Source organism: Idiotropiscis lumnitzeri, chromosome 9 (assembly GCF_059441095.1).
Source record: "Idiotropiscis lumnitzeri isolate Australia: NSW breed Sydney's pygmy pipehorse chromosome 9, RoL_Ilum_1.0, whole genome shotgun sequence".
Classification (NCBI taxonomy): Eukaryota; Metazoa; Chordata; class Actinopteri; order Syngnathiformes; family Syngnathidae; genus Idiotropiscis; species Idiotropiscis lumnitzeri.
The window spans coordinates 11,203,479-11,225,817 of NC_142399.1; the positions used below are offsets into that span (position 1 = coordinate 11,203,479).

The 22,339-nt window shown below is 41.3% G+C and overlaps 1 protein-coding gene across 3 annotated transcripts in view; it reads left to right on the plus strand.

Annotated features, from left to right (window-relative positions):
• Positions 1-22,339, plus strand: part of akt3a (AKT serine/threonine kinase 3a) — a 48,196-nt gene that overhangs the window by 2,002 nt on the left and 23,855 nt on the right. The window contains exon 2 of one of the 3 annotated variants that reach the window (XM_088305233.1): positions 18,741-18,863. The exons of the other annotated variants lie outside the window; for them this stretch is intronic. Within the exon in view, the coding sequence (XP_088161359.1) occupies positions 18,741-18,863 (123 nt within the window). The remainder of the gene's footprint in view (positions 1-18,740; positions 18,864-22,339) is intronic. 3 annotated transcript variants of the gene reach the window in all.

A 22,339-nucleotide genomic window follows, 5' to 3' on the forward strand; every position in this document is an offset into this window, starting at 1 on the left:
TGTATATTCTTTCCAGAATACATCTTTGGTTGAATTGCAGACTTGGAGTTTATTTGATGTACGGTTTAGTGAGTGGTCGCTTCTGTGGTTTTTGAAGCGGGGATTTCCACTAGCGTCATCCTCCTGCGATGTGACGGGAGCCCCTTGGATTGTGTGAGCCAAACTGTTGCACAGGAAGTGAAAAGACGCGTAACAAGCCAGCAGGCTTGTGGGTAATGTAGGCCAGGCCTGTTGCACGGCAGGGAAACTTGTTGACCATCAAAGTCCCTCATACCGCATGAGCTGGATCGTCACATAGACACATGTAGACACGACGCACAATGGGGCGCATACTCTTTAGCTGTGTGTGCCAGCGTGCCGCTGTGATCCTCAGACAGTCGTCTGTGCATATTAAAAGGAACACATCGCCTCCAGTCACGACGCAGTGTTTGACTGAAAGAGAGGGAGAGAAGGGGATCCAGGTTGTGGGGCTGAGGGGGTGTTTTCCGTGTGAGGAATATGAATGTTGGACTGCATCATATGCTAAATCCTGTGCGTGTGTGTGTGTCTGTTGTACTGGGTCAGGGTGCTGACTCACTGTCCGGGTCGTGATACAGCAAAGACTGCAGTCTTAGTCATTAGATGATGTTGGCTGAAAGCAAGAGTGACACCTACGGACTCGCACGACAAACCTTTTGTACCTTCAAAGATTACGTTTAGTCGTGTTTCCACAGTGGCTCTATTCTTTCTTTTTTCTTTGAATGACCATTGTTGGTTTTGAAGGGAGTTAAGAGGAGGTATTTTGAACATGGGAAGAGTGTAGAACAAGTGATGCAGTTCATTGTATTTCGTACGTAGTGCTGTGCTGCGATTATATAATGGTCTACCGCACAATATATCCCTTTACTTTGATATTCGAGGTATTGGTTTAGCTCTGTGGTTGCACAAATATAGCGTCCGATACATAGCACAACAACATTCACATTTCTATTACATAGACGTTGTGTCTCACATGACCGGTTAACGCGTTCATAATCTAACATTTGAATTTTGCTGGATTGTGAAACCAAGAGCCAGCAGCCGAGTTGCTGCAGTTAAATCAGCCACATCTTTTCATATTCCAAGATTGTCGACTCTAGGTTGATTAAAACAGAGGAGCACCAATCAGCATTTGTTTTCCTCAAACAGCGCCAATATAAACCAATGTGTTGACGGAAAATAGATTTTTTAACAATGTGTCTATATTATTCTCTTCCCCCCCCTGCCCCAGAGATAGTGTTAAAGTTGCAGGTCAAACATCTTAATCATCATTTTATAGAGAGTTTTTATTGACCCACCGTGATTTACAATGACATCATCGTAAATTTCATGCAGAGGGCGCCGATAAATTTCCACATGCTGAAACGATGGTCGGTTTCTTTCCTAGTTTGGTGTGGTCCAGGAAGTCTTTATTTTATCTTCATCAAAAACGAGTGATACTTGAGTAGCTTAATTAATTTCACTCACCTTCATGGCTCAGCCCAAGCTAATTTATCATGATGCGATTTTTGGTTGTGGCCCAAATAAAGTTATTAATGCCAATGTCCCCAAGATGCACACAAAGCTCCAGTCATCAGCATACATGGCAGGCAGTGGCTGTGACAGTAGTCTGAGTCAGGTCTATATATTTTTCCTGTGTGGTGTCCCACAGCTGTCACTCCAGCAGACAGAGTCGGCCGGGGTTGCACACTTGACGTTTCTCACTTGGGTGGCGAGCAAGCCCACTGGTTGTCGTCGTTGCGAGGCAGCTGCTTTTTTTGCCAAGTCAACACAAAGCCATTTTATGATGGGTTACCACTTACATTGCAGGTCTAAGTGGGCAATTCTTGGACTGTCTAAATCCACCTTCACGTCATTTATATTGTTTGGATTTAATGAACACCTGCAACAATCTGAATTTATACACTTCCCCAAGAAGTATTGGAACAATTAATCCAGCTAAGCCATTTGCTGGCATGGCACTAGCCCATACAGCCATCATAAAAAAATTAAAATAAGCCAGAAACAAATGTTCTATTTTCATTGACAGCTCATGTGCACTCTGGCGCATCTTGATTTCTGCAGATGCAAACCTTATTTAGCCTGTCAGACAGTGCTACGCCATGCTGAGCATTACAGCGGACCGAGTGTTTTTTGTTTTTTACACGCCCCCAGCGCATCTGACAATTTGGTGGCTGAAACAAAATAGACAAAACTTTAGACCACATGAATCGAGGCCCCGGCAGACCGATTCATGTTTGAGGGAGGACTGGCTGACTCCAAAGTTAAAAAACGCATTACAGTAATCAAGCCAAGATGTGGTGAAGGCATAGCTGACTGTTTCACAGTTTCTCCTTAAAATTCCTTCGAACAAAAGTAGACATTTTCTATGTCCTCTGTTAGCAAAATTTGATTGGCTATCTTGCCACTTTGATGAAGTAGTAGTTGTTGAAGCTTTAGTATACTTTGTGTCACCGATGATGAGGTCAATTTCTTCTGCGCTTCAGCTGCGGCTGTGCTCTATAAATAAGTTGAGTTTAGTCAAGTTGACGTTGTGTAGTGTGACTAATAGCTTTTGGTGCGAAAACCTAATTGATTGAAATCAAGCGTTTCCAGTTCAATGTAAAATAAATGTCAGTGATAATTCATGCTGACGCATGGAGTATTCTTGTCAATTAAAGGTACATATTGATTAGTTTTCGACTGAGATTTACAAAGCATTCATGGCAATGTGTTGCATCAGCCATCAGTCATATAACTAACGTCTGTCCTATTGCATCAATGTCACAGTTTCTTCCTCTTATCGCAACCAACCATATTAAACATATCTCCTTCTACTACGCCAGTCGTAAAGAGATTGCTGAAAATGACATTAACATTGTGAAAATGACACCGCTTTGATGATCAAGTGCCTTTTCTTAATGGCAGGTTGCGTAAAAAGTCCTCATCCATCACATAAAAACCCCCCTGGAAACAAAGAAATGGTGAGGAACATCACATCAACAGAGTACAGTACAGCGTGTCCTCAGACGACCGAGCCTTTCAGGGCCCCTCTCTCACCGCATCACCAATGACTTCCTTCCTCTCTTCATTAAAGCAGAGTGGGATGCTTCACTTCTTTATCTCCTTCAAATAAAGAGTGGTGCATATGGAATAAATCAGCACTTTCAAGGTAAAACAACCAGTGCTCAGAATCCAGTTCTCGTCCGAGAGATAAAGGCCCGATGATTAAAAAGGCACTTGAGTGAAAGAACGTCAGCATACCGTGTCAAGGGCGGAAAATTTCAGGAAAAATTGTATTGCGATTTTTCTGACATATAGTGCGATTTCAATTTAATTTGCCATTTTCTTCGCGATGTACATTGACATTTACAAACATGACAGAGAATGCCATTATACCATTAAAAACAATAGAAGCTATTACTGAGATTTTGTGTGGGAGGCATTTCTTTCTCAAGTTTTTAAAAACTACTCCCCGTCAAATATAATTTTGCATTATGTGAAATTGTTTATATGACAATGGCTTTTCTAAAACCCCCAAAATGTTTTGCATTTCGTACTAATTGTATATAAATCTCAGATTATATGTCAATCAAACCGTTGTCCCTTAGCAAAGCTAAACTGATTAAAATATATAATTTGGAGACCTATTATTGTGTAGATCTCAAAATGCAATATTTTGTCATATTGATGAAATATTAATATTGATGAGATTATAAATATTGAATATACGTTTGACATCGAACTTCATGATTACGTCAGACGTTTCCGTGTTCCGTACTGAAAGCATCTGCTAAATCTAATTTTCAGACTTCTGTTAAAAGTCGACTGTACACCTAAGCACTTATTTTGGGTCTTTCCCGACTCTGTATTTCACTTTCGGGATTAGCACGCTTGGCGACTCCTCGTTCACCTTCATGGTTAAAATGCTACTCGTTAGTGGGGTAGTTTATTTGTCACCACGGAGGAGATGATCCGCATCACACAGCTCGTTGCTGCTGCTGTTCATGGACTTGCTTATATAGTACAAATAAAGTCCGTGCTGCTGCCGTGCAAGATAGCTTGGCACCTAGTATTCAAGCATCCTCGTAAGAAATTACTTTCGGAGTGGGGGCGACAGTGCGACATTTTTTATTTTAATCATTTCGCCGCCGGATAGTGTGATCCGCTTCGTGAGCGTAGGACGCAAACCGCAAGCTTTGACGATCTAGAAATGGCGTCAACTGAGATCGCGATTTCGGTCCCAAAACGATAAATCGTTCAACGCACTAGGCTAAGCGGTATAGAAATTGGATGGATGGAGGCTATAAAGTTTGAAGGACGGCGGGCGGCGAGCTACAGCTCCAGCTCGTAAAGGGCGCCGCAAATGTGTCGCCCCTGCGCTCCGCCAACACAAGTTACAAAAGCTACTTTTGCCTGATGGAGAAGAGTGAAGCCGAAGTTGACTTCCGCCCCGGCTGCCGAGTTTACCTTCTGTGGGCCCCTGCGAGACAGCCGCGGTCACCGAGGATACAGTTGCATCCGCCAGCATCATCCCACACAGCAGGCAGCAGATGGCCTGGAGGGAGGGCAGCAAAACCACCATCATCATCATCATCATCATCATCATCTTTGTTGACACTCAACCCTTTCAAATGCTTCAGAGAAGACATGTCAATGAGATTTGGGACTAACTGGTTGGAGAAATACAAGAGTTATTTTTTTGCTTACTGTTGTTGTGGAGGCTAAAAATGCCAATTTTTAAAAAATATATAATTTATTGGCAGTGTACCTGTGGTGGTCAGAAGTTAAAATATATTGGGACTTTATCAAGAAAAACTTACACAAATTTTTGTCGAGATGCCTTGACGGCTAACGCACAGCCAGACTTGCCTGCATAAAGCGGAGTCGTAACTTAGCAGCATCGAAAGCCGTCTTGGCCCGGCCGTCTCCTCAGTTTAACGCTGCATTTGCCTGGTCAGATTCTGAGAAATCTGAGTCATTCTCGCAATTTTACTGAATCATTGCTGAAGGAAGGTCCGTCAATCTGTTGCTGACGGACACCCGTTTTGCTGAGTCTGTGTCAGACGAGGCAGTAAACAATTGAATGAATATCCGAGTCTGAATGCCACGTTCATGTCAATATTTGGAATGCATTTGCAAACATTTTCCCCCCCAAAATATTTTCATAATAGAGTGTGTGAGGAAAAAATAAATGTATTCCATTTGGGGATTTTGTGACATAACAAAATGTGAAAAGAGTGTAATGCTGTGAATGCTTTCCAGATGCATTGCAGGCATTTCTAACCATCAGTTACTCACAGTTTTTGGCTGTTCGCAGCAGGGCTAGTTTTCTATACCTCGCTAATAGCGAGTGTTTACTGCTACTTGGCTCAATACTTCTTGGGTTGTACATGTAGCATTGAATCTGTCTCTGCGTACCATCGCCGTGTCCTTCTCCCTCTCCCTCGGCATTTTCATCTCTCGGGGAACTGTACCGTCGCCACTGCAAATATCAACCTGTGCTGTGGGGAGGTTCAGCGGGTGCAATGCAGCGAGGCAGCCATTTTGGCTGGACGAGTTCAGCGGGTTTGTTCTCGCCGGAGGCTGGCAGGCCTGCCTCCGGATCAGGTGGCACTGCCAGGTCTCCGACATCAATCACCAGCCACTGGCGTCTACGCCGTTGCCCTCCTCTGTCAACAACACTCCCTCTCTCCCGTTGTCCTACGTTTCTGTCTCCTCTCCGCGTCATCCCTCTTTCTCCGGCCCGCGTGGACGTAAGGGGCAGGCAGCAGACAGGCAGACACTGCGGGCTTTGTTGTGAATGGCATCCTCTTGCACATCCGGAGGAAGTGTACACGCCAGTGTGGCTTTACAAACCATCTCTATTGTCCTTTGAATGACTCACTCTACACTGCAGAGGAGAATGACAGACAGAGAGACGGACAGACAGGCAGACAGACTGGTTTTCAGAGCCTACAGACAACCAGTGCAGAAAAGACAGCTGCGGATATTTGCCAATGTCGAAGAAATCTGCAGTGAGTACAAACATGCTTGAAAGGCAGGTAGGCTACTTGGGCTGTCACGAGACACCAAAGATTAAACTTGTGTCTCGATCTCTTGTATCTGACCCATGATTTGAGTCATAAAAGCAAAGACACAACACCTACAAGCGTTTAGTAACACAATTGTTAACAACATTCAAAAGCAAAGCAGAGAAAACAAAAGCTTACAAAACTTACCAAAACATACGTTGCCAACATTAAAACGGAACATAATCAACAGAAAACTTAGAAAACATTTACAAGTAAAGAAAATAAATAAAAGTGGGTTACTGAAATATGGGAAAAAATTATTTAAACTTCTTTAGAGGACTTTTAATGAAATTTGAGAAAAAAAATCTAATTTATTTGAACCTCGATTTAAAAGCATATACACTCTGGGCTAACTTCACTTCTGTTGGCATCTTATTCCATTTGTGTGCAGCTTCACCGTGTTTACTTTGAACTCTGGACTCCACCAACTAACCTGAGTCTGCAAACCTCTGAGCCCTGATGGCTTTAAAACCTACTTCTTTCCCATTTCAGCCTTCATTTTCTCAATCGGATGTCATTGCTTGGGGAGTGGCCTCCTTTGTTCCGCAGGGTAGCGAGTCGGCGACGCACAGCTGCCGGCCACTCTCTACAAGTTGTTGCAATCATTAGCAGGAAGAATCTTTGCAAAGGCCACACAAACAACGAGATGGATTAATGGCCAAGGCGAGTGAATGAACCAACGTACAAATGAATGAAGACGATCAATGTTAATGTAGTGCTGATGGCTGCAGAGGATGTTCAATGAAGGATGTTGAGTAATGGGATTAGTTTGTAGCTCGGGATCATCAAAGCGCTGACCTGAAACGTTTGATCAGTCAATCTGGATGCATATATGCTAATGCATCACTCCTGTATTTGGGTTATTGTGAATACAAGCGTCCAAGTCCGTGTTATGGTCGCAGGTGAGCTGGAACAAGTCGCAACTCAAGCTCAGGTCGTTTTTCATTGAACCAAACAGGCGTGTTTCTGCAATGTAGGCGGAAGCTCGCGTACCAGAGACAACATGCAAACACCACATCGGAACGCCTGAGCCTAATATGAACCCTGGGACTTAGAAGTGTGAGGCACACGTGCTCACCAGCGAAAGCGATTTTTTGAAATAATTTTTTTATGGCTGATACAGATACCAATTAATCAAGGAGGCCGATAACCAATATTTGGGGCCGATATTCATTTGCGGTCAAAAGGGGAAATGCAGTATTGGCATGAAAGATTTAAATAATACAAATTCTTAACTCTGTTGAAATTACTATAAGCATGTTTATGGAACAACTGTTCAGATCTGTAACATTTTAAAATGTTTTTTTTTTTTTTTTTATTTCTTTTTGTTTTAAAGTTCTAACAAAAAGTGCTGGCCGCTCCCTGGCTCCGCAACAAGTCTTATAAAATTAAATGAACGCTTATATAAATAGCATCCAACGTTTTTATTTTTTTACAGTAAATAAAGTTTTACAAAATGTCAATCTTTGCTGCTTAATTCGAACTCCACAAATACGATAATAATCAGAATGCCGTGTTTAGTCTAGAAACTCCCCAAGGATACAACATTATGCAGTGGTGTACCCAAAACAATTTTGTTGGCAAATGTAAAGTTTCAGCAGAGAGTTGGGTAGGCACAAAATATTTTTTTTCCTAAGTGTGGTGCAACAGGAAGTAATTGAGTTGTTAATTGTAAGAATTCTCTAATGTAAAATACTTTTGCTTCCATGTACAGCACTTTACATACAGTGGTGGTTGTCTTAAAGTGCTTTTTAATACAACTGAGTTGTTGAGAATTTTAACCCACAAAATAAACTAAATGGAAACTTTCAAGCCAAAGTTTGACTGACAGACATTGTGCGTGGGGTCCGATGCTATACTGTGCAAAGAAATCTTAATCTGAACCGTATCACCGTTTTTGACCACTTAAGCTGCCACAGCGATTAGCGCAAAAAGGACAGTGTGTCGTCTAACATGATTGTCGAGGTATTGTCGGACGCGTCGCCGAGGCTTTGGACTGATTAGAGGAGGCAGGTTGGAATCGTTCACTCGATTCGCTCCATTCTTATTTAGGACAGCAGATTACTGCATGCTGGTTTAAAGCAATTGTAAATGTCAGAGGAATTTTGGGGCCCACGTTGTTCATGGCCAAGTGATGACTTTGATCGTAGAATTGAAGTTTGAGGAGTTAGGCAGCTGATATTGGCTAGTGTGTTTGGTTTGTACCATCATTGTGGTGGAATGTTACGTCCAACTTCACAGTTGAGCCGCAGTGCTGATGTCACAGCGGCCAGGTTAAAGGGACAACCCTTCTATTTATAGCCCTCCCACTTGTAATCTGTCTCTTGACGGGATTAGCGGAGCTGCTAGTTTGAGCCTCCTGTGCCTGAGCACTGATTATTAAATCACCAAAGTAAAAATGTGAACAGTCTGTCCAGAGCTTCCCAGTTCCACCGAGCGTATGATCCAGGTTTATTTTGAGTATGTGCCTGTTTCAAACAAGATGGCCTACAGTTTGCCAATCCCGAGTTTTTGGTTTCACACAGGTTTTTTTCATAACAGAAGACCTTATCAATGATCTGAATTAGTCTTATAACTTCTTAAACCCAGCGACTTGCAATTTTGCCACAACTGTGCCTGAAGCACGCAAACACACATTTCAGTGTGTGACAGTGGTAATTGCTGTCAACACAGGAGAGAAGGCAGTCAGTGTCAGGGGTAAAACGTCCTGTCCCTGCATCTTGGAATGCAACAAAATGATTTTTATCCTCTTACCCAATTTTCAGGATGTGGCCTTGAAGTGTGTGGAAATATTTCACCTAAAATGAGATTGGAAGTAGAGTCATTTTCCAAAAATGCAAATCTCTACTCAAATACAATAGAAGCACAAGGTCAGTAGAAAGAAGTAGCAAAATGTTTATCGCTTGCAATTTCCTACCTTACAGCTACAATACATTCAGCGTAATAGTTTGCTTGTGTTTGTTGTCATTCAAAATATGTCTATGTGAAACCGCTCCGTGGTGCAAAAAAGGTTGAGGACCGCCGTATTGTGGTGAAATGAAAGCATTGATTAATCAACTTCGCTTTACATTCAGCGGCACAAACTGAAATAGTTTTGGTTGTATTTACTCAATTATATTTACATGAAATAAAGATTTTTTTTTTTAAGTGAACAATGTATCTGGATCATGATTATTTTATTTTGTGCTACCACTTGGCAAAATAACATTGATTAAATTCAACGCATTGTTTTTTTTCTCTTCTTTTTCTAGTGCTGCGATAATGTTCTTAAAATGTTCGTAAAATTATTGCTTTTCGAGGTAGCATAAATTAATTTTTTTTGTTGTAACTTACCAAGTTCCAAATAATTGATCTGTGCAACTTTTTGCCACCCTTCTGTTGGGGTTCTACAGTAGCATAGCGTGATGCCTAGGGTGGGCGGTAAAAAACACTGCTTCCTTTTGATTGGTGGATGGCGAATAGTCACTTAAAACATACTTAAAAAAATCAAACTGTTGCTTTAAAACAAAGAATACTGTACTATTGTTTGCCATCTGTCATTCATGAAATGAATCTGTTTACACAGCGGATAGAGGAAACAAAAGCAGAATGGTCATGTAGCTGCTGAAAGGCTAAGTTCACCCACTGTGTGCGTGCGTGTGTGCATGTGTGTGTGTGTGTAGGGGTGCACGCGTGTGTGTGTGTGTGTATGCGTGCACGCATGTGCAAGTGTGGGAGTATAAAAGAAAGAGGACAAACATCTGTCATATTGAGATATTTCTCCACGGTTCGAGTGTTTTGGATAGAGCTGCTGATGGCTCATTAGGGTAGCCTGCTGCACGTGGTTGCACTTTCACTACGACACCGATATCAGCGCCACAGACGGACACTTCATACTTTGTGGTTGATACTGAAACAAAAGCTAACTTGAACAAACAATCATTTAGGTGTTCTAGCACGCAATAGAAAGGTTTAATTTAAAAAGAAATCTAATGAAAATGCTAATATTGATCATTTAGGAAATGAATTAATATTTTACAGTTTTAGTTTTGTGTTTACTACTTTTATTATTATTATTTAGTTTAACATATTGTGTTATTTCACAAGTTTTATTTTTTAACCTTTTGGTTGGATGGCATTCGGTTCTTCTTCAATAACTCATATTTTAATGTACTAAGTTTTATATTTACGGAATACATTTTACATTTTTACATTATGTGTTTTATGTTTTTAATAATTGTGATGCTCTAGCTTTTAATATTATTTGTTTTACAATTTTTATTTATGCTTTTCACATTTTTACACTTTTTGTTTTGACTCATCTCGTGGTTTACTTTGTTTTATGTTTAAACAGTTACATCTTTCTCCATTGTCTGTTTTAAATTTCATTGTAATGTTTTAGTGTCTTGTTTCATTTGATGCTCAAACCTAGCGTTTTAAGGTTTAACTTTCCACATTTTGTTTTCTGCTTGATACGGTTTCTGTTTTTATTCAATGAGCTCTATGTTTTAGCACAGTATGTTTCACTTAAGCATTTATGTTGCAAGTTATGTTTTTATTTTAACGTAATTGGTCCCCACTCCATTGTTTGCCCGCACCTCGAATTTCGCATGTTCGACCGGATTCAGTTGTCGATGCTTTCGCTGTAGTTTAGTTGCACAGTTTAATTTTTTTCTTTTGTAAATATGTTTATTTCATTTGCTTGATCGGGAGCAGGTGCATAGCTGTCACCAGTACTTGTGTGTTAAACTGGCAATGATGGCCAATATTTAATCTGTGCATTTACGCGGCATTCACTGATCTGATCATGTCTTCCCCCCCATACATTTGGCACAAGTGACATTCTGATCTAATGCATCGCAGTCGCTCTACCGGCCATCGAATTGCAATTGATGTTACAACAGTAGCGGTTAGATTTTTTAAAAATTTATTTATTTTTTTTTTTTTTGCATTTGTTTTGGCCTCAGACGAAGCAAAACAAATATGATTCTGGCCTCTGTGGTTTATTAGTTATGCATAATGGAGCGTGACTGATGACTGTGACAAAAACATTTTCAACCGGAGCAGTGGTGTTTTACCCGTGTTTTGTCATCATGTTCATTCATAAAAGCAGGTTGTAGGTAGATTGCTCTTGACGGAAACTACTACTACTACTACTATTACTACTATGAATAATAATAATAATTATATCATTGTTAAATTATTATTATTATTATTATTATTATTATAATGCACAAGTCAGACAGACAGGTAGGCAGTCAGACAGACAGTATGCACGGACAGAAGGAAGTAAAGCAGCAGTTAGTGAGCTGGAGAGCTCTTGCTGTCGCGACTATAATACAACACATCAATTGCCTGGGCTGGTGTGCGTGTGTTAATAGTACTTGATTGTTTATTCGGGCCTGCTGCGCTTGGCTTTTCTGCTCAAGTGTGTGTGGGGGTGTGTGCGTGTGTGTGTGTGTGTATAGGTTTACAGGCAGACATGGAGACTAACAGCACAATGCTTATAGAAAGAAGGGGTGCATTAAGCGGGCAAGGGAGGGGGCTTTACAAAAGATCAGTGGGTCTTAAGTTGCGCACACGCATGCACGCGTAACGCCAGCTGCTGCCCACGGCCCCCAGCCCGGTATTTCTGAATGAATAATACACAGCCAGCCACTCTGGAATAATAGCGACACACACACACACACACACACACACACACACACACACATATATGCACAAAGCTTTGCACCTGTTCACCGCTGCTCAATTGGCAAGGGCTGGCCAGGCTGGTTAAGGTCCCACCCGGACTCTTTTAAAGATGAATGAACGCACACACACACACACGCACAAACACCCCCACACACGCCCATTTAGACAGCTGTGTTAGCCTCCCGATGACGCCTTGTCAAGTTCTGATGACACTTTCCTGTCTTACCGTCAACGTACAAAGTAGTAATCGTCCACCACATTTTCTCACAAAATGTGGATGGCAATAATGCGTCCCTTGTCAAACTGCCTCCATCTCCAAACCTTTAAAAGGCAATGTTGTGTCCGTCCATCCATTTTCTGTCGTGCTTGACCAAATTAGGATCGCTATCAGGTGATCAAGCCCAGAACCTCAGAGCTGTGAGACAGACGTGCTTTCGTGCTACCTGCAAAGAGTTAGTATTTAACATTAATTGGTATACAAGTTAACTGCTATCAGCTCGTGCTTTCATGACAAATGATGGTCGCCACAATGTTCAAGGAAATGAGCTGTCACGAACAGGAGTGTTGAAATACTAGAACATAGTTTTTAAGGGAGAGAACAGAGTGGGGCTTGCGGAAGGCATTTGGTTTTATTTTTTAAATAGTTTGGACCCTGAAGAACTACTGAATAATAAAATTATGGTGCTCCATAACTTTTCACATCATTTTGGACTCAAATAACAGAGTAACATTTTTTTAAAGTAAGTGCAGCTAAACACACTCAACTTCAAATTATGTCTCCACTTACATTGATTTTGCGGAATATTTACTCACTCATTTATGTCACTTAAATGTCTCCTATTATTCCAAAATGTGTGACATCACATTTTGATCTGCAGTACATACTGGTGCACCACGGTCAACTACTAGAGCAATCGGAATGAGGGAAAAAACGTTTACTACAGCTGTCTGGATGGAAAAAAAACATTTTATTCAATATAATGTAATTGTTGCAACTTGGTTCACCCTGGAATACAGGTTTGTAATTTGTGGCCAGTCCTTAACACAGACCTTAGACCAGCATCTAGCGCTGTTATTACATATATGATTGTAGTGACAACGAATTTAGCAGCGATCTTTTGGTAGGACAGTTTCCCAAATTGTCCTACGCATACTACATGTCTACATGTGATATAGTCGCAAATGTTCAGTAGTTATGATGCCGACTTCAAGCGTGTAAGCTGAATGTTTAGCGGATAAAAGTACAGTGTTTGTGTGTGGATGCTTGCTCAACTCTTTTGTTTCTGAGTGTGCGTATTTCCTTAACTTTTCTTTAGTGTGCTTGTGGAGTCGCAAAGCTTTGGTGGAACAGAATTGCTCTGCACAGTGACCACGCCACACCTAATAATTTTATTCCAACCAACGTCAGTCTTGTCAACACAAAATCAAATCATTTACAGACAAGGGAGGTGGACTTGCATCCTAATTTACCCACTGAGACAGGCCACTCTTCCATATTTGAAACATTTGCCAGACTGCTATCACAGTCACGTGACTGGATCCTGCCCGCTGATTCGCCGAATGAAGGTTTATAACTTCCTCTTCCATTGCCGTCAATGCGCACCACTTCCTCATACTTTGCGGCCATCGACTGACTTGTTTTTCCTTTTCGTTGATGTAAAATTGCACATTGTGAAAGCAACATTGACGATGATATCGATGATATATCGCGTCAACCCCTATGCGTGATTATCAATGCTAACTGCTAACATGTCGATGGTGTTTTGCATTGTTAGTTAGCACATTAAGCTAAGGGGACCGTTCTAAGGCAAAGATCTAAATACACGAAGTGTAATTACGTTTTATGATTCGTGTGACTGTAAATTACAAGCGGGAGTGGCATTTAACAGCCGGAAGCCTCTTTTTTTTCAAAAATTGTTCACATGAAGTGAGTTGAATTCCCTGTCACCATACTGCACTCTTGTTTTTTTTTTAAATTTCTTACCATCACAAACGTGTCAAACGTAGTTGTCGCTTCAGCCTAATTGCACTGCGACACTTCTTTGATGACACGAAAATCTCAAGAAATAGAAAAACCCCACTTGAGTAAATCCTGCAGAATAGGCTTCGAGGTTCCATAACGCCGCCTTTGAATAAAAACACGTTGAAGCCCACACTGTTGTCTGTGATTTTAAGAATTTCATTATGAGCAGTCATGTGGCATGATTAATGGGGGCGCCATTATCTGAGCAATATAAACGTCGCCATTCATACGCTCATCGGCATCCAGTGATGATATATAATGTTAGCGAAGGACACTCGCACTGGAGGTAAAACCGAAGCAGGGGAATGCAGAAATATAAAGCTTTAATATGGAAAATAGCACAAAGTTAACGTGTGTGCGTGTGCGTGCGCATGCGTGTCTTGTCGTGTGTGCGTGTGTGTGTGCGTGTGCGTGTGTGTGCGTGTGTGTGTGTATTAGACACACGCGCACATTATGACCATAGGCAGCGTGACATTTGCCATTTTATCGCATGTTTTCATGCCCCATTAAGCTTGCACAGTCATCCTTTTTTGTAGGTGCTTGTCCTTATTCCTACAGCCATGATATTTTTAGCGTGTGCTCCGGTGTTTGTTTTTTAAAACATTTTTTCATAATGTTAAGAATTGAAAATGAAAAACATATTGGACAATAAAAACCTGGTATTAGAAAAAGCATTCAGAAACATACAAATATATTGGAAATGTGATGAAAATATAAGTGGTGGACAAAAAAAATCCAAACATATTGTACATTTAAAAAACATGCGGTTTGGATAATGGATGGATAAAAAACATGAAAACATAATGCAATGTATGAGATGAAAAATACCCGCATATTAGAATACCAAAATATTGGACAAAAAATGCTAACATTCAATGAAAAAAAGTAGGTCAAATATTTAAAAAGATAATACATACAATATGTAAATAACTGAAAATGCAATAAACATGACAAAACATTAGAATGAAAATACAACCATATTTGGGGGGGGGGGACTATTTCAAAACGATTAAATAAAATACTACATGAAAATACCCACCCATTACTCAAAGTACAAAAATACCGGACTCAATAAAATCATATTAGGAAAAAACATTACAAAATATTGGAAAAAATTAAAAAAAACAAATTATAGCCTATAAAATAAATAAAAAGAATGTGGCAAAAGTATTAAAGGTAAGTAAAAAGGTCAAACAAAATATGAAGTGAAATTACTCACATGTTAGTCAAAATAAAAGAATATTAATTCAATTGTTTAAAAATATTACATGAAATGTCAAACTACATAATTCTATTACAAAAAAAGTATGCGCACAACTTCCTCATACTTTGCGGCCATCGACTGACTTGTTTGTTTTTCCTTTTCGATGATGTAAAATTGCACATTGTGAAAGCAACATTGACGATGATATCGATGATATATAGCGTCCACCCCTATGCGTGATTATCAATGCTAAAAATACAAAAAAAGTATTGAAAGTATTGGATAAAAATATTTCTGCACAATATTGATTCAATACCAGAGACTTGTATAATAACCAAATTAATACAGCCCCCACTCCCTGCACTAGTAGAAAAATGAAACGTAATCATCTATTAGTAAAGCTTTATTCTATAAGATAAGTATAGCTATTTACTAATATAAAGGCTATTCCTTATGGTCTGATGTCTTCTCAGTGTTTAATGGTAATCCGTAAAGCGTGTCATCCCTTGTGAGACGACCACAACGCAGGCAATCCAACTCGGACACACGGGGGTCAAAAGTGGCACAGGTGGCGCCGAGCTGCCAGCCCCTCCCGCCACAAAGATGCTAATATGGTAACCCTGCGCTAATCCTAAATGTGTTTCAGGAAGCGCTGGACACTGTTCACACACACACACACACACACACACACGTGCACACACCCCCACACATGCGCACGCACACACACACACGCACACACGCACGCACACAAGCCAATGTGCTGAGTGGGATTACTAGTGGAGCTTCACAGGGTAGATTTCATGCTCCAAGGAGCCACCACCATCTACTGGACTCTTGCTGTACTGCAATAGATGAGCTCAGCAGAGATGATGCAATATGAAAATGATGGTTTAATATTTCATGCATGCTATATGGACTACCAGTTGGGATGGGGGTCAGACGAGCACCAGGGTATTGCGTCCTTCCATCCCAGCATACCAGGAGGTGCAGCTGGCTGGGTGAAATCTCTTTGGAGCCCCTTAGGGATGACCGCTCTCCCACGAGGGACTGGAGGGTATTCTTCCCCCCCGCAGGGCCTTGCTCACAAGAGTCACGTGTCCTCAACCCAGCTGTGTCCATAACTCTCAAATACGTTGCTTTGTTGTGCTGAAACCACGACGAGCGTCCTTTACAGCGGCCGCGGCCCCAATGTGCTAATGACACTAATGCACGCTAAGTGGATTTGGTTCCAAGAGCCCGGATTCGCCTTAAGATGTCTGAGCAGACTGGAGTTAGAAGTGCTGGGGTGAGGGAGGGGGTTGTTGGGGGTCACACACCAACACTAGTATAAATCCACACACATTCACACGCATGCGAGGAAAAGGTGCATACAGACATGTCCACCGATGTAGCGCCACAGCAATACTCCACTTTTTAATCCTTCACTTCCTCTGCCGCATGTTTGCCCGACTGCCTGCAGAGGGTTTACTCAAGAGAGCCTCTTTTGCACTCACTATACATCAACAGGGCAACTTAGGAGCCACAAAAAAACAAAACAAAACATACATAATACAAAAAACTTTCTAAAATAAAAATTCATGAACTTAGATGACAAATTTGAAAAGTATTAGAAAAAAGTAATTATTATTAAAAACTAAATCTTAACATTTTGCACAAAAATTTAAAACAAAAACAACCAAAAAAAATAACCAAAAATGAAAAATATTACTCAGTCATTTAAAAAAAAAAAAAGAATATTAGACAGCACAAAATACTGTATAAGACAAAAAAATATATAGTATTTGATGGAAAAATACCATCACATGACATGTGTGTGTATATTGACAGAATAATATTGCAGGCTGTTATATTTGTGTCAGTGTCATAGTATGGAAGCAGTCTTGTAACTCTGAATTCGTACATCGTACGTACCGGCACCAATATCGTGTTGACGCTGCTGTGTTGATCACCACACACTCTCAAAGCAGTAAAACCGCACCAGCTGATTTCATCCATGGCAGGTGTGTAGTCTCTCACGTCACTAATATTATTTATTTTTTAAATCAAGATGTTAAAAATTTGTATGTACATTAGACAAAGTACCGTCAAGCTCCCTCCATCGCGGGTAACGGGTTTGCTCTAAATGTATTTTCTTTTTTTTCTGTACTGAATCACCGACAATGTTCATTTGTTAAAGTGTCAACATGTTCGTTTTTCCTCATTTCAGTGTGCTGTGCGTGGGGGTGTGTGTGTGTGTGTGTGTGTGTGTGTGTAGGAACGTGGCACATCCCCCCTACTGGCCTCGCCAGTCACCCAGCTCTGCCTCTGCGCCATGCACATATCAGCCTCAGCCAAGGCATGAAATTAAATCCCTGTTCAGGCTGATTAACAAATGGCTGGTGAGCTCACATAGTTTTGCGCTCATTTACCCCGTCAAGCTTTTTTCCTGGTCCTGAAGGCGTGCGAGATGGAGGAGAACAGCTAGCACAACTTGTTTCCCTTCTGCTGGCTGAGGTTCAGCTTTGTCATTTGTACCTGTCTGTTCGCCCGACGTAATGTCGTTCGCTTTGCGCTTTCTCCCTTTCCGCGCAGAGATGAATGGTTAATCAGCCTCGCTAATTGAGTGACATTTAGTCAGCGTGTTGTCCTAATTGTCCAATCAGAAAGCTTGGAACGGACACAGTCGCATCTGATTCATCTCGAATGCGGAGACGGCAAGCTGCTGCTGGAGATGAACATGCCAGCGAGACTTGCGTCACCTTCACGTTCCTGTCAAAGAAAGTCAAGTTGACTTTTTAAGATCCTTTTCAAATGTGAGGGGCAGGTTTTCAGAGTTTGTGCAATAGAAAACTTGTTCTTCAAAAAAAAAAAAAAAAAAGTCCCTCAAAAACGTTTAATATATATATAATAAATGTGTCATTTGGATCATATTTATCGTGTGTTGTGAGTTGGTAGGAGAAATTATAAACTTCGAGATACTTGGAGTATTACACTTAAGTGAAAATTTTATGATTTAAAAAAATAAATAATTCAATGTTTTTTTTTCTTCAAGATCGGAAATGCAGCCCCGCCTCGCTGTATCGTGTTTCATTGTTAATATACCCACTATATTGCGTTTTTTTTTTTTTTTTTCAAGTAATCAATTATGGGTTGTGTAATGCCCTCATTTGTGGGAAATCAGAGCCACGGTCACAGATTTTAAACACTGGGAGAACAGGAAAACAAGTACGATAAACACGATAAGCCCACTCGAGAAGGAGCCTGTGTGGGACACAGACTTGCTGCCATTCTACCAGGCCACGCCTCTTAAAGGCACATGCAAGTACACAGTGCGTTAACATTTGCCTCGCAGTTTTAGTGGATTGGGAAGGACCACTTAGACTCTCATAAAGCGTCTTTGTTTTTATGTAGTCCTAATAGTGTAAAGATGTGAGCTTGTCAAGTTAAGTAAAATACTGTTTAAGGTATCATAGAAGACAGGGGAGTGCGCCAAAGTATTTACAACACATTCAATATCTTTTCCCGTGCCAATTAAGTCTTGAAAGGCTTTACAAAAAATGCCTCTTTTCCCACTCTCGTTCCTTGGATCCGTCAGATCACAGCGCTCTCCTGTATCGCCGATATCCCGCTGTTCGAAGAAACAAAAGACTCCTGTTGTCTCCGCCGCCGTATAGTTTAGTACGGACTAATTGGTCTTGCGGGAGAAGGGAGCTCGCGTGGCTAAAACTAAATGGAACTGAAGCGAGGCGATGGTGTGGGAAGGAAACCGGCTGTCTCTTTTTTTCTGCAGCGGTCCAAACGGGAGACATGTGGCTCCCCAGACAAGCTGTCCAGAGTGGAAGAGCTTCGTCTGACTCGTCGCAGGCCGGGCCAAGGCGGGATTGCTTCGATGGAACACCATTGGATCGGCTCCGCGTCGCTTGCGTGCGCCACTGTGGTTTTTGGAAGCCTGGCGTGGACAACTGTCCATCTCAGCTCGCCGTCTGTGCCACCCCTGGCTACCCCCACACACACCTCCACCCCCTCCTCTCATTATTCGCACCCACACACGCACAACCGCACACTTGTACACACTCGCCTGTCGGTCCGGGCCAGAAGCATTGCTTAAATGTTTTCAGTCGTGCTGGACAGCTGAGCGATGAAGTGGCCAGCTACAGGCGTTATATACTTCGTCGCTTGGACACTTTCATCTCTGAAGTGACTCAGAAAAATGACTGGACTCGGACCAGCCACCCTTTCGTCACTGCCAGTTTTATTCTACTTCTTAGCACTTCAACTTTTCTCTCCATCCTCGTCCATTTCCATGGGAAATTAAGGCACCTTTCACGCAAATGTCTTTACAAACGTACATACGTGCACACATTCAACATACTCAAAAGGGAGTGATATTCTACTGTGTATCTTCATGTTTTCTAATTTCAGTCCAAGGCTCGCCTTTTTATGCAACCGTTCTTCAAGTGTCATTTTAATTAATTCACAGTTAGTAGTCACAAATGATCATTTTGTTTCCAAGTTGCGTCCTGCTAACACGCCATTTATTGTGGTCCCCACGGTGAGCAGAATTTTCACAAACTAGTCCAAAAATTCTAAATGATGCCAAATGACAAGACAACTGTGCACTCGTTAGCTGCGTTGGCATGTTGGCCGAGTGTCCGCTACTTTTTGTACACGTTAATGTGTCATCAATATGTCATTTCATCACACGGACACACCTGCAGGTTTACGCCGCTATTTCCATTGACACTTGAACACTTGCACTGCAGCTCCAAGTGGCCATTCATAGATGCCAAAAATTGCACGGAAATGATTCATCAATAACCTTGTGTTTGTGCTGCTTCGCCATCCAGAAAGAAAACAAAATCCCAAGCTCCAATAATGTCTTGATTATGTAATAATAACCTACACTCACTTCCACAATCATTCACATGTTTTTGATACTAGGACAAAGAAACCTGCAACATGTATCAAACATGGTGATTAATGCATTGATGACCATGCAGGGCAAACCATCAAAAAATCATTGTAATTCCATATTTTTCCTGTCCATGTCTGGAAAAAAAATAACGCTTTGATATACAGTGAGGTAAAGAATTATTTTATCCACGTGAACTCGACTCAAGTTTTTCTGGTTGTTTCGTTTGTATTAGTTAATATCAATCAAAAATGAGTAAAACACAATTAAAAAGTTATCAAAGTGCCGACATAAATGCCAGCGTCCTCACACATGTGCTGCATTTTTTGGACTGAAATCATTTGCAAGGCTTTTTTTTTTAAGGGTAATGTGGTCAAGATCAGTTTCAAATGTTATTAAAAAGCCTGGGGTATATTTAGATAATTAATACAGGCAATTATATTAACAATTTGGGTGGGCGCAAATTTTTGCTATAAGCATCAAGGATTTAAAGAGTGAGGGTTCACTGTATTATTTTTTAGGCATCTCAGTATGCGTTGTCGAAAATTCCATTCTCATTCTAATTTAATTTAACAGAAGGCTAACAACAATTATTGCGTTTATCAAAAACCCTTATTTCCACTTTCATAATACAGTATGGTGTGGTCTAAATTCTCACACTTTGCAATAATCACACCCTCTCTTTCCCACCTTTTCTGTTTTCTTTCCTTCCCTTATTGTTGTGTTTATCGGTAGTGAGCGATCCAAAGAATATGCTTCGCTTCTGTAAAGGACAGGAGGAGGAAATGTGCGTGCGGGGAACGTGTGGGCGGAGTTGTTAAAAAGAGAAAAATAAAGACCAATCGAGGGGGAAACGTGTGATTTGGTAATCACGACGACACGTTGGCACCCGGCTGCACATTCTTATCTGCGTGGTGGCTCAAATCAGCTGCTACACACACACATGCAGACACACACCTCCATTGCCGACAGAACTTGGAGGTACCGGCAGGGCCTGCAGTCACACGGTCCCTTCGGCGGAGCAGGTGTTTTTCGGTGACGTGCTAATGAGCGTGGCCTGCTGTCATTCCAGCTTTAAATGGATGTCGCAAATAGAACAGACACCATCAAATACACACACACACAAGCCGCCGCCTATTTGCCTCTTGCAGCAAATTAGCCCGATAAAGGTGATCAGAGCTGTTGGCCAGTATTGTGCGATGCTCGCACAGATGCCATTTGTCTATTTTCACCAGGTGTATGCTGGAGGAATGGTTAATTAAAAAACATGCTTGAGAAGGAGGGAACATTGCTGCGAGTGAAATGTTTACGCAGTTCTTGGCGCTAGAAAGTGTTGGGACTTTTCTTGTTGTTGTTTTTCATCGAGAAGTGACGGGGTGTCAGTAGCTGCAAGCTTCACTCCTCCCTGATGTGTTTGTACGCACCGTACTTGTTCAACTGTGTGTAAGGCTCTGTTCACACTTGACATGATTGGGTCGGTTAAAACAACAAACTGGGAGTGCGGTTCACTCAGTCAAGTGAGCACCGGAAAACACAATTCAGTTTCCTTTTATGCCAAGTGTGAAAGACCTATCTTAGACCTGGTGCGCACAACTGAGCGCCGGTGCCATTCATTTGATCAAGACTGAACACCACAATCCAAATCTTGCTTGCATCATCAAAATCAGGGGTGGGCATACTTTTTGATTGGCGGGCCACAATGGGTTCTAAAATTTGACAGAGGGGCCGGACCAGGAACATATGAATGGAGTGTTTTGGTAACTTCACCTCATCGGAGAAAAAAAATACATTTAATTTTAAATGAAAGTGAACAAAAGCATTACAAGAATATATGTCTTTGAAAAACCACAGTTTTTAGAAAATAAAACATTAACAAGGTTTATTCATTTAATTTTTTTCAAGTTCGGTGGGCCGGATTATAACGTTTAATGGGCCACATGTGGCCCCCGGGCCGTAGTTTGCCCACGCCTGATTTAAATTATGTTGAACTGCGGTCTGGTTTATTTTGTCAATTGTTAACTGTCATGTATCCCCGGTGCGCATCAAACAACTAAACTCCCTGGTGATTTATTTCGTCAAGTTTGAACGTCATCATCCGAAATCTGGTACATACCAAACATATGAACTCTGGTGAGGTTCCTCTGATCTCCACTAATGTTCGTTCTTGGGTGAACACGATCAAAACCTTGACGTGTTCTGTCAGTCAAGTGTGAACGCTTTCATACGAAACCTGGTGTGGACCAAACAATTAAACTAATGTTTTTTTTTTTTTTTTTGGGGGGGGGCAATTGTGAATGCTGCCCACCTGATTCTTGTGCACCAAACAACTGAAGTCCACTGTGGTTCGCTTGCTCAAATGTGTACTCCTGATGTGCTGAAACCAACTGAACTCCGGTACTGTAGTTTGGTCAAGTGTCAACGCCATCATCTGGACCCTGGTGCGCACCAAACAACTGCACACCGATTTGCATTGTTTG